This window comes from Lagenorhynchus albirostris, chromosome 3 (genome assembly GCF_949774975.1).
Source record: "Lagenorhynchus albirostris chromosome 3, mLagAlb1.1, whole genome shotgun sequence".
Taxonomy (NCBI): Eukaryota; Metazoa; Chordata; class Mammalia; order Artiodactyla; family Delphinidae; genus Lagenorhynchus; species Lagenorhynchus albirostris.
Window position 1 is genome coordinate 111,324,978 of NC_083097.1, and position 14,853 is coordinate 111,339,830.

General features: G+C 57.0%; 1 protein-coding gene across 13 annotated transcripts in view; it reads left to right on the plus strand.

Moving 5' to 3' along the window:
* The first annotated feature begins 2,773 nt into the window (after positions 1-2,773).
* The window catches only part of TCF7 (transcription factor 7), a 32,533-nt gene continuing 20,453 nt past the window's right edge, over positions 2,774-14,853 (plus strand). For 7 of the 13 annotated variants that reach the window (XM_060143589.1, XM_060143592.1, XM_060143596.1 and 4 more), the window contains exons 1-3: positions 2,774-3,124; positions 3,317-3,383; positions 3,875-4,014. In XM_060143589.1, the coding sequence (XP_059999572.1) occupies positions 2,873-3,124; positions 3,317-3,383; positions 3,875-4,014 (459 nt within the window). In that variant the 5' untranslated portion in view covers positions 2,774-2,872. The remainder of the gene's footprint in view (positions 3,125-3,316; positions 3,384-3,874; positions 4,015-14,853) is intronic. The other 6 variants (XM_060143590.1, XM_060143593.1, XM_060143598.1 and 3 more) reach the window with 2 other exon arrangements.

A 14,853-nucleotide genomic window follows, 5' to 3' on the forward strand; every position in this document is an offset into this window, starting at 1 on the left:
GTGTGGATGATGGATTCAGTGCTGACCAGACGAGGGGCTGCTGCAGAGGTGGGTATATATCTTATGGGGACAAGCCTGAATACCTTTTCCTCTCTATCTCTCCAAGCACTACAGAGCCTTCCAGGCCCAGACGAAATCCGCCTCCTTCAGGAAACCAGCCTGACCGTTCCAGCCACAAAGATCTCCCCATATCTGAGCTCCTTCTGCCCATCATCTGTACAGATTAATACAGTAACAAACTCGGCTCTAGTAATTTCTGAGCTTCTCAAACAGTCAATGCCTCCTGGAGGGCAGGTCCTCATTTCAGCCCCTCCCTTCTCCACAGCCTGAGTCCAGGTATAGGGTAGAGGCTCCCTCAGCAAGCCTTCAGGCTGATTTCAGTGTGGCTGGGGATGTCTGAGCCTCAGCTTCTCTCTCCCAACCTTACCCCACCTCACCCCTCTGTTCTCCCTACTCACCCACCCCCTCCCCCGGTTCCACCCAGCAGGGCAAGAGGTTGGGGCCATGACCCCATAGGGCAGCAGATCCCAGACCTTAGGATTTCACAGCCCTATACAATATCCAAAGAAATTTGGGGTGGCAGAGAGAACAGAGAGTGGCCAAGTTTTTCTTTTGCCAAATAAGAATATTTAAAAAATCAATTCTTACTATGATTTTAGTAAAGAAAGGCTGTTTTCATCCCAATAGAACAGAAAGTTCATAATCTCTGATTAAAGGCTAATACTTTAAGCTGAAAAAAATTTAGCCTTATTGAGAAAAACAAACCAACCACTTCACTGTTGCCCTGACTTCTCTCCTTTCTCCACGGAGAAAACTTCAATCCCCACTGGCCTATGTCCACTGTGACGGCATGGGTCTTCGGACCTTCTCCTGGAGGAAGGAGGCTCCTGCTAAGCTGGGGTCACCCGCAAACAGAGGAGGACCTCCAAAGCCTTTGGATTAGGCAGATTTGTATTCCCATTCAACTTCCCAGAGGACGCTCAATCCAAAACCAGACCCTGCAACCTCAGGGGCAGGGGATGGGGGGAAGCTGTGGGCCCCTCCTCCTGTACCCTCTCCCTTCTCAACTGGGCCAAGTCAGGCTGGAACAACCCTCCCCCCCAACACACACTCTAGAGGGGATGAGTGAGACTGAGCAGCAAGCTCACAGCCAGGAAAGGAGCCAGGGGAGACCTAACGGGCAGGGTCTTCCCACAACTCCGTCACCAAGCTGAGCACCAGTGCCCAACCCCCTCCCCCCGACCCCCACCCCCACCCCGCCTCGCCCCTCCAGCACCGGGAAGGGAGGAAAATTGGGCACTCTAGCCCTGAGGTGGGGGGGCCGAGGCACCCCGCTGGGCGGGTGCAGATAGGATCTGAACGCAGAGAAGGGCGGCCGTGGCTCTTTGATCCGCAGCCAGCCCGGCTGGGCCTGGACCCGCAGGGGCGGCGCGGCCCTCTTCCGGCCAGGCTTTGAGCCGCTACAGGACTCCTGTGGGACTCTGAACCGGACACGCGTCCAAGACGCTCTCGCCTCCTAAATACCTTCTGCACCAGTTGCTTTCGGGAGACGTGGGAACGTCTACACTGAATCCAGCACCGAAACCTGCTGGATTTACTGCACCGCGATCCAAAAGGGCCGGTGTCTTTCCTAGATGCAGTGGCTGAGCTGAGGTCAAGTGTGCTGAGGAGGCCCGCGTGGACATGACACAAGGTGCCTGGTAGATGCGATGGAAGGTGTCTCACGTTCCCGCCCTCCTCCGGCTACAGACCCTGCAACCTAGATCTTGCGAGGGTCCGCCTGCGCCAGGCTCAGAGTCAATAGGCTCTGCGGGAATGCGACTTCCCGGTTAAGTTGCTGGGACCATTGACCCCTCGTCAGAATCCCGTGGCCCACGTAGCTGCCCACAGTCTCCCCTCCCCCGGCCGCAGGTTCCAGGCAGGGAACTCAGTTGAGCGAGGTGTTGGGGGTGGGATTGGGGGGTGGGGCTGGAGGATTGGAATGGGGTCTGGCGGGATATTTCCTCCCTGCCCTCTTGGCTGTGTTCGCGCCTCGGAGCCGCCACATGGCTGAGAGGCCCATCACATATGTGTAATGTATGAGTCCCTCATACAACAGGCACTCAATAAATGTGTGAGGGGTATATGCTTGCGTTAGCACTGTGTGCGGGCGACCTGGAAGGAGGGCCCAGATTGGCAGAAGGCTGCAACATGCTTCAGAGAATGGAGTTTTGAGGAGTCGTAACTCTGCCGTCCCGGTGTTCGAGCACAGCCTCGAGCAGCCCCCGAGCTCTAGGAAGCCCCCAGTTCCAAGCCCAGGACATACTGGGCCCGGGGCACAGACTCTGCTCACACCTTGGCTCCCGTTCCAAGGCACCCACAAACTCCGTGCCCTCCGCAGCTGGCGGAGAAACCTGGGCGCAGGAAGGGACTCCCTTGTTGTAGGTGAGGAATCAAGGTCAAGAATCTCCTTTAGAGTCCCCGCATTTCAGGAGAAGTGTGATGCTTTTCAGGCTCCTCCGACGCCTCACTCAGGTTATGCCTGGGAGAGCGAGCCCTTTAAGTCTCTACCCACTGGGCACGTCCCGGCCTCTCCCGGGAGAGGAGGGGCGGGGCGATATGGCTCCGCCCATCGACAGGGCCCGCCCCCGGCGTCCCCGCCCCGCCCCCGGCACTCAGCCGGCGGCGCCTTTGATGTTCGGACCCGCCAGCTCCCCGAGCCTCTCAGCCCTGCGTCCGCGCCCCGCGCCCGCAGCCCGCCCAGGCGGAGTCAGCCCGCGCTCCGCCCGCCGCGCTCCGGGCTCGGAGGTCCGGACTCCGGGCTCGCTGCCTCCCGGGCCGGCTCCGCGCCCCGCACCCCCGGCGCCCCGCGCCCCCGAGGGAGGAGCGCACCATGCCTCAGCTGGACTCGGGCGGGGGCGGTGCAGGCGGCGGCGACGACCTCGGCGCGCCCGACGAGCTGCTGGCCTTCCAGGACGAGGGCGAGGAGCAGGACGACAAGAGCCGCGACAGCGCCGCGGGCCCCGAGCGCGACCTGGCCGAGCTCAAGTCGTCGCTCGTCAATGAGTCCGAGGGCGCGGCCGGCGACGCGGGGGTCCCGGGGGCGGGCGCCGGTGCCCGCGGCGAGGCCGAGGTCGGGGCCGAGGTGAGCGCCGGCCCGCGCCCCGCTTCTCCCCCGCAGCCGCCACGCTCCGCCGGCCCCGGCGCTCGGCTCGCGCTACCCCGCCCCTCCCTCCCGCGGCCCTCGGGGGTCCGCATCCCTCAGACCCCTCCTGCCCCGGGCCCCGAGCCCCCAGCTTTCCCAGTCCTCTCAAGGCCCCTCTGGATCTCCCCGCAGGCTCTCGGGCGGGAACACACTTCGCAGAGACTTTTCCCCGACAAACTTCCAGAGTCTCTGGAAGACGGTGAGTTTCTGCCGGCCTGGCTCCACTCCTCCCGCTAAGGCCCGGCCTCGGTGGGAGAGCGGGGCCTTTGAGGACGGGAGGGAGCCGATGGGGTGCCTCCCCCCAACTGCAGCTCGAGGAGGCGGTAAAACCGAGGAGGTGGGGGAGTGGGGGGCGGGTTTCCCGGGCGCCGCCGGGCTCGAGTCACTTCCGGTGCCCTGACCTTTATAGGAGTAAACAGACCCTCGCCATCTCCGCCTCCCCTCCTGCCCAGGTGACTGACTAATCCCCCGACTTGAGAAAACGTTGGCCAAGGTTCCTTGGCGGGAGGGCGGAGTGGGGGCCGAGAAAGGGAGGCCCGAACTCGGGGTCCTTCGTCGAAACTTGGCACTGCGGGCACCCCCGGCCCTTCAAGTCACGAACTTGAAGGGGACCCCTTGGCAATTCCGATTTTCTCTCGAGCGAGCAGACAGCCTTCAGCCCGAGACGCCCGGGCTGGCGCTTCTGACCAGCTGTGGTTTTTCCAGGCCTGAAGACCCCGGAGTGCGCCAGCGGCATGTACAAAGACACCGTCTACTCCGCCTTCAATCTGCTCATGCACTACCCACCCCCCTCGGGAGCAGGGCAGCACCCCCAGCCGCAGCCCTCGCTGGTAAGTGGCCCCAGCAGCCCAGCCCGCCTTGTGCCTGCTACCTTCCTGATCAGGTATGTGAGGCATGGGCAAGAAGTGACTTTTGCCTAGAACAAAATGGATACAGAACTCTGTTCTTGTCTCTTTCCCCATCCACACCCAGCGGGATCTGAACCAGGAGAACTTTCTTGAAGTAAGGAGGGCTGCCCTAGGCACCCCACCTGCCTCCAGCGGTTGGCTTTTGTCTTCCAGCTTGCTCACGAGCAGGCGTGGGCCCTGTCCTGGTGCTAGGTGGTGCTGGGATGGAGTCGGCTTGGAGAACCGTTAAGCTGAGACCACCCACCCCTCCTGACGGTGGTGCATGTGGTGTGCTCAGAGTTGTGAGCTTGGCTGTTAGCCTTCTCCCACTAAGCCCCAATCCTCAGTGTTCGGAGGAACGGGCAGAAAAGCTGGTCTGCTTCAGGTCTCCTGGTTGTACAGGAGAAACATGCTCTACTCGCTCTGTCCTTATTGGCATGAATGTGGCCTTACCAGAGAAACAACCCGAACACGATGTGTGGAAAGTGGGTTTTTATGAAGCTGGCTTGGTCTCAAATGCACCAGGAAGGGTTTGCAAAGGTGTTTCAAATCAGTAGTGTCAGTAAGCGGCCTGTTTAATGAATTTGCAAATTAAATTTAAGTCCCCAGTGCTTTGAGAAGATTCCATGATCATTACAAACCATGCTTTTTGCCCGCTGGTGCAGATGACCTAAGGTGTGAAGAGCCTCTTCTGAGTGCTGTGGAGCAGCAGTAAAGCTGCACTTACGAAAAATTCAGATTAGTGTTGCCGAGTGTGCTCAGCTGGCCGAAGTCAGGGGTGAGAGTAGAGCTTCTAGAGTTCATGTAAGGGTTTGGGGTTTGTGGTGGGTGGGTGTTGGGTGCAGATAGACCCAGGGCAGGTCAGGCCAGCAGTAGGAGGCTCACATGGCTAGTGGTGGGGGTCACCCAGAGGGCGGAGAGTGACTGCCAGGCTGTGTCAGATCAGGAGTGAGGAGGGTTGGTTCTGAAAGCTGTTTCATGCTGAAGCTGGTGGGACATGAGAAAGTAGATTGAGCCTTCTCTCCAGAAACCCAGGATGGAAAACCTGGTGGTAGGCAGCTGACTAGAAGTAAGCTCCTTGCCCTTTGGACCCCCATTCCTTCATCTGTGAAGGAACATGTTGGTTGAGTGGTCTGTCTGGCTTTCTGCTCTGGGGTGGCTCCATCTGTGAGGTACTCGCTTCCTTCCAAGTCTGTGGGGCAAGGGGCTCACCTTCTGACCTTGCCACCTGATGCAGCATCTCTCCCCAGAGACCTCTACCCTCCATGAGCTGATACTGAAGGATGCTTTGGGGGCCCCCTACAAGGTGTAAACCCTTAGATTTGGGGCCAAGTGGTGGGACATGACCCACCACTGCCAAACCACAGGCACGTGAGCTGCTGACAGGGGGCTGGCGTCCCTGATAATCATGACTAAACAAAAGGCCTAGGACCCAAAGCAGACCTAGCAGGCAGATTCCCTCCAGCATCTTATGATTACACAGAGGGGCAGGGAAAAGGCGGTGTTTCTGAGTTTCTTTCACAGCCTGGGCAAGTGGTAGGAGAGTGCCCAGAGTGGGAGTGCCTCGTTCTTCGTAAGGGTGTGGTGATGGGACCATTTGGTGTCCTTTAGCTTACGCTGGTCAAAGTGTAGGCAGATGGATGGCTGCCTCTAGCAGTCAGGATTGTGGGGGAGTAGGAGCTAGGGCAGGCACACCATCACTCCCCTGGCCTGGATCATTCATTTTTTCAACTTTGGGCTCTTTCTCAAAGTACAGCAGATGCATTTCTATGCGTCGCACCCTCTCTTATAGGGGCAGATCCCTTTGTCCTCCTCCCCACACAGCTATAGTCTCCCGCAGCCTGGCTTATGGGAACACAGGAGGAGGGCAGGCTCTGGAGCTGACTTTCTGTGCCCTGGCATCGGCTGCTCCGTGGGGCTGGGGACAAGGACAGAGGCAAGGGCCTAAGGTAGGGAGATGCTGGGTGAGGAAGATGTACGTGAATATAGGGGAGCCTCCTTTAAGCAACTCTGATACTTAAAACCAAATAGCAAATAAGAGTAGTAGTTCTTTGTGTTACTCAGAGTTGTGTGGACATATAAAATATGGTGAGGATTTAAAAAGCAAAATTAACTGACCCCATGTTTTGGGAGCACATTTATCATGTGATCCAAGGTTCATGTGTCTGGAATGAGAAAAGAAACTCTTACGATGGGTTAGGAGTCCCTTCCAAATCACCTTTGGAAGTTTTTTTCCAAAGCTCTGCTTTCCTGAGCCCCTCTTCAGGGGACAGATGACACACTGGCCAGCCTCTCCCCGTGAGCCTTAGAACTTGGCCCCTCTTGCTCTTTGCACTCTCTGAGAGAATCCAAGTGGTCAACAGTTGTGCGGGGGAGCTCAGGGCCGAACGCTTGACCTCCCCTGACAGTGGGGAAAACCCATGCCAGGGACCTCATCTGCCCTTGTGTAGGTGGAATACCCACGCGGCTGCTACACTGGACACCTTAAAGCAGGCAGACTTGAACGTTGTCAGGAGCAATGGGCCAAATGACCACCTCACAGACAACTGCCGGGGGGCAGAGGGATTTTTTTCCCAAAAGGTTCCTTCTTTTTGGTACTTGGTTTCTTGCAAAGTCTGTTTTTGGAAGTGGAAATTAGGTCAAAGTTAATTTCATAGCTGATGTCTTTGAGGCATCTAATGTAGGCTTGCAGACAGTTACTGGCCTAGACCAGTAGCCACTATTGTTTTGTTTTGTTTGCTCCGCTCTGGGATTGAGGTGGGGAGGGGCAATGACTGGTCCTGCGCCAGACTTTGAGGGATTTCTGGGATGAGTAAGGCATCACTCCTTAGGGAAACTCAGAGTCTTAGTGCAGAACTGACAGTTTGGTGCAAATCCCCATCTCAAAAAGGATATGAGGCCATGTCACTCTTCTGACCCCTTCTATGGGCTCTGCTTGGTATCTGTGGCCTGGAAGGCTGCTGAGCCTTTTGCCATTTAGTTGAAACGCCCAGAATAGGCAAATCCATAGAGACAGAAAGCAGAGGAGTGGTTGCCGAGGGCTGAGGGAAGAGAATGGGGAGTGACTGCTCATGGGTACGGGGTTTCTTTTCTTGGGTGATGAATATGTTCTGGAATTAGATAGTGGTGACGGTTGCACAATCTTGTGAATATTTTAAAAGCTGCTGAATTGTATACTTTAAAATGGTCAATTTCAAGGTATGTGAATTACATCTCAATTTAAAAAATAAATAGCTGAGCTGAGCCTTTTGGCTCTGCAGGGACTTGGGGCTGTTTCCCTGTGCCGTCCTGGTGTCTGGGCATGCCCAGAGACATCTGACGTGAAGGAGCCCACTTGAAGCAGTGGGCTTCTGGCCATCGGGCTCATGTTCTCTGACTCCAAGGTCTGAGGTACAGATGAGGGGAGCGAGCCCTGGGGGAGCAGGAGGTGAGGGTATGAGCAAGACTTGAGCAGAGGAAGGAAGTGCTGCTGACGGGTGGCTAGCCGGTCCGGGGGGGCTCTGCAGAGATGCACCCACCCAACCCTCCACACCCCTCAGAGGGTGAGCAGTGGGGCCTCACGGAGGAGGGGTAGTGATGGTTGGTCACCGGCCCTGGTTGGGATGAAGCCTGTTAGGAGAGAGTTTGGCACCAGGCTGGCCACCAGACAGAGCAGAACCAGCCTTTGCCCCTGGAGTGCCCAACTGAGTGGAGGAGACAGATGAATAGACCTGAATCCCTGGCCAGAGGAGTACTGTCACAAAAGGTCCTGCTGGCGTGTCCTGGGAAGACCTGGCCCCTGCCTAGGCTGTGAGGAGGGTCTGCTGAGCAGCTTCCTGAAGGAGTAGAGTTGTCTGCCAGATGAAGACAAATAGGGGGCTGGCAGGCATCTGGGCTCCCTCCAGACATCCCAAATCTTCCACGTCTCTACTTCATTCGCTACCTCCAAGCCCCAACCATCACCATCCCTCCCCCAGGAAGGCAGCCTCCACTAGGGTCCCTGCAGGACCTGGGTCCCTCCCCACAACCCTACCCTAACCCTCAATCCAGGATCCACAGAGCAGCCAAACATAAGTCAGATCCCACCTCTCGCCTGATGAAGCCCTGTAGAGGCTCCCATTGCTCTTGAAGTAAAATCTAAGCCACTCACCACGGCCTGAAGGCCTGGGTGGCCAGCCCCTGCTGACCGCCCCTCCTCGTCTGCACCATACTCTTCCTGTCTCCCTAAAGAGCAGCCACCTCAGTGGCCTGATAGGTTTTACAACCACCAAGTTCTTTCCATCTCAAGACCTTTGCGCTCGTTCCCACAGTTCGGCATTCTCTTCTCTAGCTCTTCACCTAGCTGCCACTTCTCATTCCTCACTCAGGGCTTATTCAGATGTCACCTCCTCAGAGAGACTTGCTCTGACCACCCAAGTGGGGCCTTCCATCATCCCCCACCGGGCCTCGGCTGCCTTGCCCACCCCAGCAGCTCTTCAGGCCAAGGTGGTTGGCACTGGTTTATGATGCACTTGCCATGCTTAGTCCAGAGACAGCCCATGTGTCAGAAGTATGTCTGAGCCTTAGTTTCCTCATCTGCACAATGGGAGTGGCAAGCCCTCCTCCCAGAGTTGGACTGAGGACTGGAGGCAGCAGTACCAGGGACGTGCCCAGGAAGGTGCCAGCGTGGCCTGGGCTTGGGGGTCGGGGTTTGGCCACAATTGATCCCTCTCCCTTGCTGTCCTGGCTCCTCTGGGACCAGGGGTGGCTCAGTGGTAGGCTCCATGTGCACTTCTGTCTGGAGGACTATATCTCCACTTTGGGCCACGGGGTTTGGGGGTTTGAACCCTGGGGACCAGCCCTCAGGTGTACAGGCCCCCTCCTCAACGCCTGCCTCACCCAGGCATTCTTGGGAGGAAAAGTGTTATTCCTGGGGCCAGACTGGGAGCCATAGCCACTCATTCCATCCTGAGAATCCTCTCCCACCGCCCAGAGATTTTGCGGAAAGAGGCTCCCCTTCCCCAGCCATATAGAAGCCCTTTACACAAGATGTTAGGGGCTTAAGCTATTTTGTAAGAAAAAAAAGGGAAAAGACCTTCATGGCCATTAGCCTCTGAGCCACTCCCAGAGCTTTTCTCACATGGTGCCCCGTGTGCAACACCCCTGTGTCTTGCTCCGACGCTTCCCTGGTGTGCAGGCCCCCAGGCAGTGCCCGTGCACAGCTTCTTTGCTTGTTTTCCCTCATGTTTATTATTCATCTCTCCCTCGTGTGGCTTCTAGTTTGCTCGCAGCTTGCCTTCTTTACCAGTGGGAATGATGCTCTATACAAATCACTGCTTGGTTTCCGTTTTGATTATTTTCCTGGAGCATAATGTTCAAAGAGAATTGTGGGTTCAAGAGGTAGGAAGAATCAAGGCCCCAGTTCACCGAGGGTTCCTTGCGGTGCCCAAGCATAGCTGACGTGGAGTTTCCCCTTTTTTGTTGTTCATTTTATAGGTTCGTGGTGGGCAGTGAGACTTAAAAGTAACTTTGACTTGCATTCCTTCCTGACTTGGAAGGCTGTGTGGTATTTGGAAAATCTGCAGCAACCCCCTCACCGCCAGCTGCTCCCAAGGTGAAACTTCGTTTTCGGGGCTTCCCTGATGCATTTCAGGGCCAGGAAAGCACCCTGAAGGAGGCCTATCCTGCAGACCCCTGCCCCACCCTGTCACCAGGGGCTGCTGTTTTAGGGCTGCCATCCACTCCTCCAGCTTAGCAGGGTGGAGGGGCTGACAGAGAGCCCTGAGTTGGTCACCAGGACCCAGGTATTCTCCCCCGGCCCCAGCAGGGTTTCACGAGCCAGCTTCCATAGCCCGCAAACAGGGATATCCATACCAGTTCTGCCTACTTCCCCAAGTGCTCCAAGACTTAGGCGTGAGTGGAGTTGAAAAGGGGGGGCCTTGGTGGTCCCCTCTCATGGCCAGTTGGCAGACCATGCCCTCCTGGGTCTCCTAAGATCACACCCAACCCCCGTTCCTGCATGAAGGGAGGTTTAGCGGAGCTGCAAGAATGGGCTGCAGGGGCACTGGTTTCAAGTCGCATAACTGCTGAGGTCAGGCTGGATCAGGGTGGGCACAGAGCCACATGGAGGGGACGAGGGGAGCCGCAGCCTCCCTCTGAGCCTCCTCGGGCAGCTGCGGTTCCGAAGCCATACAGTCACACTCCCTCATACCTTGTGACTGGCTGCTTCCTGCCACTGTGTACAAACAAGACTCTGTTGGAGGAAACAGGTGTTTTATCAGGTCACAGGGCTCCCCCTCCCCAAACGGTACAGTGCACAGATCCTTGGGTAACAGCCCTCCTCTGCAGGTGGGGACAGTAAGGCCAGGTCAGGGAAGGGACTTATCCAAGGCCCCTTAGAGGAGTGAAGGGGGAAGGCCTGAGTCGGGAAGCTCCGCCCTCCAATACCATATCTTCCACTCCTTGACTGAGTGGCCTTGGGTAAGTTAACTCCTGTGGGCCTTAGCTTTCTCATCTAAACATGAGGATAGTGAAGGTTCCTACCTCCTTGGGTTACTGTGGAATGGAGCGAGATAGTGGATGTGGAGTTCCCGGCACATAGTAGGTGCCTCATGAGTGGAAGCCACTGTGGGAGGGATTGTTAACACTGTGTGGGAATGGCCCTTGTAAAGGACGCCGGGCCAGTAGGTGCAGTGCTCCTGAAGGTGCGGCTGGACTGAAGCCCCTGACGCTCTCCGTCCTCAGCTCAGCAGCCAGTTCCCCTGGGGCAGAGCAAAGAGGACAGCTGTCCGGCCCAGCCAGCCCTCGGGCCCTCAGCTGCTGGACGACATAGTGCCAGCTGTACCTAGAATCCTGATCCAGACTCTTAACCGGTATTTACTGAGCCCCACTTGGCCTGGGCTCAGCTCAGAGGGGACGGCTGCCTCTGCCCCACCCCGCAGAGCTCAGCTCTGGCAAGGCAAAGAGACTCTCCTTGGGGCTCAGAGTCGGCCGTGTTGGATAAAGGGCACTGAGGAGGGAGGGAGGCCAGTGGGGGCAGCCAGGAAGGCTTCCTGACAGGGGAGAGTTCTGGCTGGCCCAGAACCTGCGAAGGTGAGAGTGGGAGAATGCTCGAGGTCGGGGGCACAGCTCAAGCAGAGGAGGAGAGGCAGAAATTAGTATGTTCTTGGTCATTGGAAGAGCCACCCGAAGCCCAGGGTCTGTGAGGCTGGAGAAGGGCCAGCACTGAAGGCCCCAGCACGTGACCTTAATACCCGGGGGTGCTGGTTCCAGAGCCCAGGAGTGGCTGGTGGGTACCTGCAGTGTGTTGGCAGCATGAAGGGCAGTGTGGTGCCCACGGGAGATGGTTTGGGTTGAACATAGAGGGTGAGGCGGGCAGAGCCGGCAGCTGGGGCAGGTGGGTGCTGGGATGCAAGGGAGGGGTGGGCTTTGGGCAGGGCAGACCCGAGCGGACTGGCACATGCAAGGCAGGAGGGCCTCAGAGGTGGAAGTTTTGTGTTATTTCTTTTGACTCTCAGTCTCACTCCAGGGTCATGAGTCCAGGGTCTTGTCCGCTGTTTCCTGAGGGGAGCTGAACCCCAGAGGTCAGGGTGTGCAGCCCATTGGTGCTTTAGCCAGGGTGTGGAGAACACGTCTCCTCAGCACTGTCTCTAGCAGGACTCCAAGGCCCCAGGAGTCAATGGAGGGTCTCTGAGACCCCAGGACATTGTTAGCTTCTTCCTTCAGGCAGTTTGCTGTCTCAGCTCGCAGACCTTTGATGCTTGGGGTTTGGACGTGGGTGCCGCCTCCCTCCCTTAAAGAGGTGTGGCCCACATCAGCCTTGGCATGTGTAGTCTCTGAGCTGCAGCCCGGGAGGGTTTGTCCTGGTCAGAGGGTTTGGCCCCTTCTGGTCCTGCAGAACATGGGGCTCCCGTTGGCTCAGTCCCCTGGTGGGTAGAGGGACTGTCCCCTGCTGGATAGGGTCCCTGGCCCAAGGTAGTAGTTTGGTGAGTTTGGCCCTCTCTTGTGGGGAGGCAGCCATGTAGCCTGTCCCACCCATGGAGCCTGCCTGCCTGCCTGCCTGGGCTGTGCTAGCAGATACGGCTTTAGAGCCCAGAGGGAGATGGTGACACACAGCCTTCATGTCACAGCCAGCTCCACAGCCAAAGCTCCTTGGAGATCAGAGGAAGCAGATGCTTTGCCAACCCCTTTACCCCTCCCGTTAAAACAGCCATCTCTCTCTCTCTCCACGAACCGGAGAGGTGTCTGGGCTCCACACTCTCTGCTTTCAGCTGATGGCGAGTGTGCGGCTGAGGCTGCAGGCGTGGATGGGCAGGCCCCAGGGAACAGTGCGTTCTGGGGGTGCATGGTTACAGCTGCCCCAGCCCACCGTGTCTGGGTGGCCTAGCCAGGGCTGGCCGGTCACCCCTCCCAGGAAGCCCAATTTGCCCATGAGGGGAGGGGGCTATGATGGGTAAGGAAGCCAGGGACCAAGGCCACCTCCTCCCCTGGGTGTGTGACCTCAAGCAAATCTGTTAACCTCTCTGGGTCTCAGTTTCCTTCTGTAAACGGGGGTGGGGAGCTCCGGACATGAGGATTTCTGAAGTTCAGACGAGGGTCAGCTGGGGAGGCCTGCTGCTCGGGTGGGCCTCAGGGGGTCTTTGGTGGGTATTGCAAGGACTGCTCCAGGCCTAGTCTCCCTGTCAGGCAAGAAGGAATTGTAGGGAGGGAGAGACAGGTGACAGAAGTCCAGTTGAGGGTATTCTGACTAACTCTGACCTGGCTCTGGTGGCAGGAGGCCCAGCCTCCCGGTCCGCTGGGCCGCCATCTGAAACGCATTACCAATGCTTTGTAAACTGCACATCATTCGGCCACATGAAAGCCTGGGATCTAAAAATAGCCATTCCCAGAGGACACCCCGCATTGGCGGGGCTCAGCTGACCTCTGCACGCACACCCACCACTAGGCCACCTCCCTTGCCAGGGGGCCCCCGACTGGCAGGGCCACACCCACCCACCCTCCCAGTGTGGGCAGCCACTGCCGGAGGCCACTTTATCTGGGCACAGATCTCGTCCAGCTGGTCAAAGCTGCAGGCCTCAAGACCTTAACTAGGGCAGAATGTCTGGAGGAGGCAGCTGAGAGCATGTCGGTGGCCGCAGGACCCCTTCCCCAGACCATAGTTGCCTGGCATGTCTGTGGGAAGCCAGTGGAACCATCTTACAGATGAGGACACTGGGGCCCTGTGGAGGGGAAGCACAGGAAGGGGGACTTGGCCACTGTCAGATGGTAGACAGAAGGGCCGCTGGTGGATGTGCTGGTATGAGAAGGGCAGGGTCCTGCCCTGGACCCCGTGGTGTCGGTGGAGTCTGCCCCAGCACGAAGGCAAGGCAGCTGTGGGTCTCCAGGCTGCTACGGTTGACTCTTTGCCCTACTTTCTGCAGGCTCCTTTTCCCTATAGTCTCTATGACCAACTGCAAAACCACTCTTTTCCCTAAAAATAAACATGCTCATGGGATTGGGGGAAGCTTTGTAGCTATCAAAGGAAATAATAGGGTGTTTAAGAAAATTACATTGCGTTTTAAATAACCAGCATGAAAGTCATTAAGTTTGAAGTTTCATTCAAATCAGATGGCTCTGTGGCTGGCCCGGTGGCCAGGCAGGCAGGGGGTGGGTGGGCACTTGGGGACGCCGAGAAGCAGCCTGTGGAGAGCCCTGCAGCAGCGGCAGTGAGGTCTCTGCGGCTATAGCCAGGGTCCAGGCAGGGCGGCCCCAAGTGTGCGCCGGGCTGCAGCAGCCACCCCAGAGCTTGCCGACAGGCTTTGAAGCAGGCTACAGCCTGGGAGCCCCCCAGCTGTGGTGGGCAACCCCATGGGTGGGGCTGGGGGGTGAACATAGAACAAAGGGTGTGGGGCCAGATGAAGCTGGGATTGCAGAGGCCACAAGCGTTGATGGCCGTGTTGAGGTGGGGTTTAAGGGATGGTGGTTGGGATCAAAAGGGCTGGAGAGGATCTACAGGGCCAAGGCCACATCTGTCTTCTTCACTGCTAGAATCTTAGCGGCCAGCATAGCGCATGACCCATAGTAGGTGCTCGTAAACTGTTGCAAGAATAACAACAGCCACAGTAATAGTGCATGTGTCAAGAACTTCCCAAGTGCCAGACCTGTGCTGGGGACTTAATCCTAATAGCAAGATCCTTACAAGAAGCCAAGAAAGTAGATACTATTATCGCTCTCATTTTACAGATGGGGAAACTGAGGCTCAGAGAGGTTAAGAACTTGCTAGTACCTGTCAGAGTCAGGACTTGGACTCAGGTCTGTTTTACCCCAAAGCCCAGGCTCTGCTCTGTCCCTTTGGTCTCAATTGTGTGGAGCTCATTGGGAGCATTGCAGGCTGCAAAGCTGAACTCACTCCTGTTGAGTTTATGAGCTGAATTCCTCTGGCCTCAAGGAAAGACTTGGCCCTTACTGCCCCTCCTGGGCGTGACCTCAGAGCTCTGGACCTGGGTCAGGGCTGGACCACATGCTATCGGGGGCCAAAAGGGTTGTTTCTTGGTTAAAAGCAGGACCTCAGGGCTTTCAGAATAAATATTACCTGGAAAAGTGTTTATAAATGACATTTAAGATGACATCAGGTTTGGGAATTCCCTGGTGGTCCAGTGGTTAGGACTCTGCACTTTCACTGCCGAGGGCATGGGTTCAATCCCTGGTTGGGGAACTAAGATCCCGCAAGCCTCCCAGCGCAGCCAAAAATTAAGTTAAATTTTTAAAAAAAGATTACATCAGGTTTGATGCATGATGCAAGGACAGTTAAGAACTGTGTATAGGTTGATTCCTCCTTTCTAACTT